We start from the raw sequence: 9,438 nt of genomic DNA, 5'->3' as shown, positions 1-9,438 counted from the left end.
AAGCAAAAGACAAAATGAAAAAATTCACTCATTGGAAAAACTGCGTAGCTGGTTTTTTTCCCAATGAAATGATTACAGAATTAACAAAGCCAGAACATCTTCAGAAGGCATGCATTTCACTTCCAGTTTAGAGAAGAACCTCAAGTCAATAAATCATGTCCAAACTACATATTAAAATGTTTATAAAAAGTAAGTTTTAACATTTATTTCTAGCTTTCCACATCTGTGTGCAGACAAGGAATAAGATTGCACATAAGTGTAAGCAGTGCAAAAATGTGGAAGTGGAGGAGTCACAGATGTGCTAGAACTTTAAGAAATAAAGCAGTGGACAAAATCAAAATAACCAGGAAACATGTAAAACTATGGGATCAGAATTAGGAAAGGTGAAGAATGGTAATGCCCTTGTTACTACAGAAGTTAAATTAGTGGCACAGATAGCACTTGTCAAACAAAAAACAATCCAATAGCATTGACTTTTATTCATTCATGTTAAGTCACCTGAAATGATATCTGTTGCATTTAAATGCTCATTAATGTAAATGGCTGAACAAATCCATTTCAATGGATACTCAATATCCCACATAGATAAGTCACTTCAACACAGCCTCATGACAACTCCCACACCAAAACAGTACTTTATTTTGCAAATTTTGACCCATTATTACTCCCATGTTATGTTTTTTTTTTTTTTTCAGCTGTCAAGTGTACAAGGTGAAGAGAAATTTCAGTTAGACAGGGGCTGCACCTGGAAAATAAATTTCTTAAACTCCATAAACACATTTCAAAACTGCTGGGTCCCAGAAGTCCATCTATGAACTCTAGGGCTGCCAGTATCATGTGCAGCACATTAAAGCTACACTATCCAAATAGCTTATTAATTCTGCATAAATCAGGTCAAGCAATGTGTCAACCTGTAACAGACTGTGCACTTTAACTGAACATGGCAAAATATCCACTCTTTCGAACTTTACATCATCATTTGATGTCAAACAATGAAGCAAATCCCAACAGTATATACAAAAAACAGCTTTGCATTTACAAAAGATTGTTTCCCATACTGATTAATCCAGGCAGCTAACTCATTGGTTTATGCAACTTTATTGAAGAAAAATAAATCAATTACTAGCAGAGCTATTAGTTGATCACTCATCCATTGACAACTTGCATCATTTATTCAGTGCTATATTAAACAGTGTATTGGAAGATAGATTAACTAATAGCTCCAAGCCTCCTAACAATTTAAATGAAAATTACAAAATGTTTGAGACCCTATTTTGGAATACAAAGGGTGTTTGACTTCCAATTTCCATTCTCTGTAGAACAAGAACAGGTCATTCCTTTATTGACATGCATAAAATACATCACATTTTCTGTTCTGCTGATGCTATAAATTCAATACCAATTCTCCAGCCACATCAGTTATGAGCATAAAGTATATCATGTAACCTCAAATCTCTAACAGTGGAAGGCTTAAACAAGAATGGATGCTGCTAGAATAATGCTGTATCCTTTGATGTGACAACTGAGCATCCATCTCCCTCCCCCTCAGATGATTTCTTCAGCATGTTAGAGCAGTGAGGAATGGTTTTAGTCTCATAACCAAGTTAGAGTGAAGACATTGGCCACATAATACACATGCTCCATTTTTTTTTTTTTTAATTCTGAGTCTTGGGCAACTGTTCTCTTGTAACTACTTTACAGTTTCTAAAAGCAGTTATTGTCCAAAGCTGGAAGAACTTAAGTCTTCTCAGATGAGCATGTGAATGAATGGAGGGAGGTAAACAAAAAATAAAATTAAAAAAGATGAGGTCTGACAGGGGAGCAGCCGGATAAGAAAATCAAAAAAGGAACAGTAATTTAAAGTTTATTCCAGCTATAATGCAGGTTATTCTGACTTTAAGGTAGCATCACATGGCATACTTCTGAGTCCATTCCCGAGATATTCTGTTGTACCTGTAAATAAAGATGTTATTTTTAAAAGTTAAAATAAAGTGAAAGAATTCCTAATACTTTAAATGGAAAGGAAAGATTTCCATTTTATCATCTTCAGACCCATCATGAAGTCATCTCTACTGACTATGATTAGAATAAAAGCCAACAAGGGAAAAATAGCATTGGTACTCAAAGCAATGTGGGAAATGAGAGCCTGATGCTCTGAAAGCAGTATTTTAATACAACTAAGAAAGCAGCACTGAAAATTGGGAGGCTGACAAAAATCAAAAGACCCTTTCTCTCTACTACCAAGCTCATGCTCTAATTTAAACATGAAAAAATTTTTACAGTTCATTATGGACAAATGTTAAAATAGTATACACATTGTATCTATCCACAGAAATTTCCACCAAAGCCAGAACCAGGCTTTTAGTAAAACAATTTTATTTGAATCCTGGAGTTTGAGAAATTACTTTCTCCTGGATATTGTAAGAAGAAATGGCTTTGGGACTTAGGTAGAGGCAGAAGGGGAAGATGACACTGGGCAGAATGACAAAGGGCAGTAATTTCCAAAATGGGTGTGTGAGTGGTTGTGCTCATCAGAATCATGTGTTACTTTTAATAAGTGTGGTAACTGAGGCTAATAAGCACCACCGAGACCTGTTGAGTGCAAGGGCATCTTTGTTTAAAAAGATCAACAGGTAATTCACACACAAGCAAGGTTATTACTCAGGAAGACTACTAACATTGATAAATACTATCAGCTTCCCACTGGATTATATTCATGCCACAGACTACTTACCCCAACAAAAAATAGTGATAACCTTAAGAAATGAATATATATATATATATATATGCGCACAGGAAAATTTTTATATAGTTTAAATATTAGCTAGCTTTATTTCAAACCAAGAACCAAAATGGTCCAAAAACTTTCCTAAACTTTTAAAAAAGTTATCTACCAATTCATTGTCATCTCCTAAGGATACTCTCTCAAAAAGCCAGCAGTTTAAAACAAAGGCTTTATTTAGCATACAGGGAGCCACAAAGTACAGTTGACGCTAATGCATGCTTGTCAGTAATGAACACTTAGTTTAGATGCTTAGGCTTAAAAGTGTTTTTCCCTTATATACTATCTCCTGGCAAAATTTGAACTAAACCACCACATTCTGTATAGGATTGGTACAAAGTCTTAAGCTAGAATTTAAACACCATGGTAGTTTGAAAGAAAAAGATACTACATAAATTCCCATTTCTTACTAGTGCTATATAACTTCTTTGCCATGCAATACTTTCAAGCAATAACGACTACCAGATATTTACTTTCACGTTAAACAGAGATCAAGCAGTTAAATGTACAGTTTTCAGAAGACTACCACATCTGTTACCTTTTGTTAGTTAATACAGTGCCTTAACGCATGCAGCACTCAAGTGCTGGCAGTACCATGAATAAGCGCACCATAAGAGTGCAGATCCTCTTACCCTACAACATAGCGTATTTCTCTGTCCACTCTCTTGCTAACCTATTGTACCTAATTGAACAAGTACACTTAGCATTAATTATAACATATGAAAGTTATAATGGTTAAGTTGAACATAAATATTATTCAAATATTTGAGAAATTTAGACCAAATTTTTACAACAGTACTAACATTTTTTGGAAAAACATGCTTGGGGTAAAGAAAAATTTGCTTTCTTTCCCAAAATTTGAGAAATAAAGTGATACTGTAACACGCTAGGAAAAAAAAAAAAGAAAAAAACACTTTAGAGGGGAGCATTCACTGTCACGTAAACTAAAGCCTAGTTTTTTTCAAAAACCACATTTTAATAGCTTTCTGCATATTTTAACTGTTATCTTACTAAATATCAAGTCTTCTTGGCATTGTCAGAAGCAAAGTATAAGCCTAACTCATTAAGTAAAACCACTTTTATAGTAACTTTTAAACATACTTACTTATCTCTGTCTGTTTTATAGATCCGTGCAATCTCTGGCACTAGGGGGTCATCTGGGTTTGGATCACATAGCAGTGAACAAATGGATAAAAGAACTGCAAGAAAACAAAAATGTCTGTTACCCAGTTTCAGGAGTTTGGATAAATAAATCTCTCTAAACGGTGTATTACAAACCTCAATCCTCAAAAGACTTATTAGTTTGTATCTCTATCTCAATGAGACATAGTTTTACAAAGATTTTGTTTCATAGACGACAAGCTCCTGGTAAGCAAGAAGTGCTAAAAACAAGGTTTTGTGGCATCAGATTCACTGCTGACTAGCCAAAAAAATAGTTTAAGATAGGCAACTGATGCCATATTTATATATATATTTTTAAAATAGGCATAAATGATATTAGAACTTAGGGAGTTTGTTGGTACTCTGTGTGGGTGGGTGTGGGGGGACTTTAGCAAGAATATGCAGGTAACACTCATGCCACATTCACAGCTGTTAGGAATGACGAAAAATCCATTCTTTGCCATTGTCTTGGGAATTTCTGAGAAAAACCTTCAAGTACTCCACTAAATGTTTTGTCTCCTTGAACTTGTAAGCAAGAAACTATATTCCCAAGAGTACTAGTTAAATACAACAATGCCAAAATCTCTTTAGTACTAAGTGAGTCACCAGCTCTACTTCTTACTTTAACCAGTTCAACATACTGATGTATAAGATGTCAAGCATTAAGGAATATAGACTGCATTCACTTTGAGTGCCTATTAGTGCCAGTCACTGTATATGGTGCTGTTATAAAATGTTAAGATATAAACGCTTGAAATGGTTCTGACCGATTTTTTTTAAAAAAAGCAATAGTATAAAAAAGACAACACTGTCACATAAATATTTACTGACTATAGCAAATTTAATTTCAAACCCAGATACAGCAGAACAAATATAAAATTATCTAACATAGGAGACCTGGCTATATAATAACTCACAGAAAAAAGGTAGCTTCAGTTGTGACTGACTGCTAGTTTAATAAGTTAGCAAAGTATGGCTGCCAAAAAAGCAAGTTGTTTTAATGACAAAACAATACCAATTCAATCTGCCTTTACAGAAACAGTTTTCAGTGTTACAGTACATTCCCAGCAGTAGAAAACACTTGGAAGCTGATATTCAGGTACGAAACATGGTTTGAAAAGAAATTGGAAAGCATCCAAGAGGGTGAAAAACAGGTTTAAAATTTTAAAAACACTTGAATTATGGCAGCATCTGCCCAAGTTGTTTCTTTTTCTCCCTTAAATGATTCTACTCAATAAAGTCTGGGAAATGCTGCTGCTAACAGAGTAGTCCCTCCATGAGATTCAAGTGCAGTATATAAGCAGATTAAACTTTTATACAATGCTTTGCCTTTTGAAAAAGTTGTTTTGTACTTACTGAACTCATAAAATCATAAAACAATTAATGGTGAAATACTATTAATTATTACAACTCCACCTAGGATATTCATGCAAAGACTGGACAGCCTGTTACATATAACGGATGCCTATTAAAAGTAGGAGACCAGAATTGATCTACAGATCTAAGATTATACAACTTTAGACTGTCATTAGGTAGAAACAACCTATCATGGTTACATAACACATGACTAAAGATTTGTGTAAAAATTAACCCAGGAAAGCAAAATCAGATTTTTCCTAGAGTGGAAACCTCAGGATTCAAAAGCTCTATTAAGTTTAGGTATATTATACCATTCTTGGTAAAAAGGCAACAAAAGTTAGTGTGAGACGTCCAAGTGGTTTGGGATTGAAAAATACAGAAGTCAATTAAAACAAATTTTGCTATTATAAGATGAGATGAAGGTAACTCATTAGGCAAATAATGCCTACCCACCCCAATATGAATTTTAACAACTTCTTACAAAGTATCTTTAATCACCACCACCTAGAAGAACAAAAATGATAAAAATAACTTTATTGCTTCCCCATCTCTTACCAAAAAGCTGGCATAATAAAAATACTCAGATAAGTAGATCTAAGAATGAAATTTTATTAGAAAATGAGAACAATTTAAGACTATTTCACTAGAAGTATTTTTACCTTTAGAAATTGTTAAAGCAGGCGACCACTGTGATCTTAGAATATCGAGACAAATGCTGCCATTACTGTTAATATTTGGATGATAAATTCTTGTTGTAAATGCAACCTAAAACAAAAACTTTTAAGTATTTTATTCAAATAAAAACAAATATCTTTTAAAGCAAAACTTAAAATAATCAAGTCACAATGTTAAAAATGTCATCCATTAGCATACAAGTTCTAAATATCATAGAAACTGATTTTTACAATCTGACCATAACCCCCCTGCCTCCTCTCTTTAAAATAGAAACCTGAACTTTTGGATAAAAATTTCATTACTCATGTGATGTAAAGTTCTAAAGGCTACTTTGGCCCTACCACGTCATGAATCAAAGGGCAATTTAAATGTATTTAACACATTCATTTAAAACAGCCCTAACTTTTGCATGTAACCAAAATTTGTAGACCATCTCATTTAAAGTTTCATTAAGTTACACAGGTACGCATGAGTCTTCATTTCCACCGTACATAAAACAGAAACTTGAATCACAAAAATGGAAACCATCACAAATTGCACCTGTAGCATTACTAAAGACTGTTATAGTGACATGTTTATGACCTTTGTATATTACGTTCTCTAATTACTCATACAGGTTGAATTTATGTTAATGACTGAAAGTCAAGGATAATATGCTTTTAATACTTATAAACCAATCAACTCAGTGCACTAAGCAACTCCAAGTTTTCATAAATTTATACTTACGTATACAAAACTATAAGCATAATAAGCGTATGTTGTAACAATACATGCAAATATAAATTGAAGTTGGACATTTGATGCCTACAAGACGACAAAAGCCCAAAATCAGAATCTGTGTAACAATAATACAGATGAGGGGGGAGCTTCCACATGGTCTGAATCTTGCAACATTAAGGAAAAGGCAAACCTTATCCCTATTTACAAAGTTCAAACTGAGGTCTAGCTCTTTAAACCAAAGTTTAAGAGTCAGCATCTATACATCAGTGCCTCAATTCAACATATATATTCAGCCTAGGCAGAACCCTATCGTCCAAGAGTGCTCTATTCCTTTGAAATAAACCATAAATCTATACTAACAGATTGTGAGGGAAAATACTTGCCTTAGGTGGTTTGAAGGGGTAGTCTGTAGGAAAATGAATTGTCAAAAAGAATACACCGCCTTGATATGGGCTGTCATTCTGTAAAAAGAAAAGTATGCTTAACTGAAATTTAAAATATTATTGCTAAATATTCTGTAACGTTTGTTTCCAAGCATTTCTCTAATAATGAACCAAAATCACTTATTTACACTGTAATAAACAGTCCATGAAAATTCAGTCTATAGTAATAGAAAAAAAAAACACTTAAAACTTACACAGGTCACCAAAATGATTTTTTAAAAAGTTATCAAGAAACGCAAGTATTCTAGATCTCAATTCTCAGAGGAAAAAGTACACATAGCAATAAAGCCTACATCATCACCTTTCAGAATAATCTGTAAATAAAATTTTACATGTGTAGATTATTTCTTCCAATAGTCAAATGTGTACAAATGGTTTTACAACAGTGCATTCTGCCCACTGGCAAACCAAATGTAAGCTATCCCAGGTAACTTAACACACACCTTCAAGAGGAGAACAGAGAAAAGCCTAAGCTTCTCATTTTTCATCAATACCAGAAAATAGATACATTGTCCCTATTTTATGCATGAGAAAAATGAGGCTTAAAGAACTTAGTCTAGTGTACAAATGGTAAATGATAGAACCAAGATTCAAACACAATTCTTTTGAAGACCACTTAATGACCAGATACTGACCTACTTGGGAATTTGAAGCTAACATGTGGAATGCCTAACTGCCTCTGAGTATGCAAAGAACCAATCCAAAGACATGTTTTAAAACTTACATGAACTGGGTTTTTACCAACACTCATTCCCCTCTATTAGAAAGGCTTTGTATATACAGCTATATGAGCCTTTCACTATGCCCATCCTGGATGTCAAGCACATAAAAAATAGGCCTGACACTAACACAGCTCATCTAATTCCTACCCTTCTGTAAAATAATTAAACATTAATTCAATTAATCTAACCCCTTGCTATACACTGTATATGTGTAAGGGATCCAAAGAGCTTTTTTTTTTTTTTATCTTTATGAGCTTAAACTCTGATAGACATGTAAAGTAACTGCAATGAAATATTATAGGTATCATGAAATATGAACAAGGGACATGTGGAGTTCAAAGAAGAAAGGTCAATTTATTAATGAAGAATCAGGTTCAAAGAAATACACAACTAGTAAATGGAAGAGCTTTTGTTTGTTTGTCTGAGACGGAGTCTCACTCTGTCGCCCAGGTTTAAGTGCAGTGGAGCAATCTCGGCTCACTGAAACCTCTGCCTCCTGGGTTCAAGCAACTCTCCTACCTTAGTCTCCCTAGTAGCTGGGATTACAGGCATGCATCACCACACCCAGCTAATTTTTGTCTTTTTAGTAGAGACTGGGTTTCACCGTGTTGACCAGGCTGGTCTTGTAGCCTCCTGATCTTGTGATCCACCTGTCTCGGTCTCCCAAAATGTAGAGATTATAGACATGAGCCACCATGCCCAGCCAGAGCTTCTATTTAAATTGAGTCCTCCTCCAACTCCCAAGTTTTCCCTTCTTTTTTTTGGTGGGGGTGCAGGGGGGAATGGGAACGGGGCGGGGGACAAACGAGACACAGATTATTGTCTTGCTGTGTTTGTGTTGCCCAAGCTTGAGTAAAATGGCACAACCTCAGCTCACTGCAAGCTTCGCCTCCCAGGTTCAAGAGACTCTTCTGCCTCAGCCACCTCGGTAGCTTGGATTACAGGTGCACCAACATTCCCAGCTAATTTTTTATTTTTAGTAGAGATGCGGTTTCACCATGTTGGCTGAACTCTTAACTCCTGACCCCAGGTGATCTGCCTGCCTCAGCCTCCCAAAGTGCTGGGATTACAGGTATAAGCCACCGTGCCCAGCCCCTTTTCATATTTTCTGTAAAATATGGAACTAGAAAACCACTCCAGTCACTTAGAATGTGACCTGAGTTTATTAGATTAACTTATCTTTGTTAAATACAGTTATATTAACTTTGAATAGATGCTTCTAATTGTTTTTGTCTTTTTAGTAGAGATGGAGTTTTTTTTGTCTTTTTAGTTGAGAGGATGGTCTCAAACTGCTGAGCTCCAGTGATCCACCCACCTTGGCCTCCCAAAGTTTTGGGATTACGGTTGTGAGCCACCACCCTGGCCCCAAACACTGAAGTTTTAATAACCCAATTCCAGAAGTTCTTTGTAAGCTTTCATTTCAATTTTCATAAAATCAAATGCTGTCTACGACGCTTCTGAAATAAAGGCAATCTGCTGATGGGATTTAGGCAAAGCCAAATTTCATTTTGTTTGTTCAAAGAAAGAACTTTATAAAGAAGGCAAAATATTTCAATGTTACAATTTAACACTAAAG

At 34.9% G+C, this 9,438-nt stretch overlaps 1 protein-coding gene across 17 annotated transcripts in view; it reads right to left on the bottom strand.

Annotated features, from left to right (window-relative positions):
• Window positions 1-444: 444 nt before the first annotated feature.
• Window positions 445-9,438, bottom strand: part of UBE2D3 (ubiquitin conjugating enzyme E2 D3) — a 71,413-nt gene continuing 62,419 nt past the window's right edge. For 7 of the 17 annotated variants that reach the window (XM_009207273.4, XM_017958905.3, XM_009207274.3 and 4 more), the window contains exons 5-9: window positions 7,081-7,158; window positions 5,962-6,067; window positions 3,888-3,981; window positions 3,415-3,464; window positions 455-1,953 (exon numbers count right to left, since the gene is read on the bottom strand). In XM_009207273.4, the coding sequence (XP_009205537.1) occupies window positions 3,416-3,464; window positions 3,888-3,981; window positions 5,962-6,067; window positions 7,081-7,158 (327 nt within the window). In that variant the 3' untranslated portion in view covers window positions 455-1,953; window position 3,415. Of the gene's footprint in view, window positions 1,954-3,414; window positions 3,465-3,887; window positions 3,982-5,961; window positions 6,068-7,080; window positions 7,159-9,438 lie in introns of all 17 variants that reach the window. The other 10 variants (XM_017958908.3, XM_003899027.5, XM_031664399.1 and 7 more) reach the window with 2 other exon arrangements.

This window comes from Papio anubis, chromosome 3 (genome assembly GCF_008728515.1).
Source record: "Papio anubis isolate 15944 chromosome 3, Panubis1.0, whole genome shotgun sequence".
Taxonomy (NCBI): domain Eukaryota; kingdom Metazoa; phylum Chordata; class Mammalia; order Primates; family Cercopithecidae; genus Papio; species Papio anubis.
Note: the sequence above shows the minus strand (reverse complement) of the source record. Positions and strands in the feature narration are given on the sequence as shown.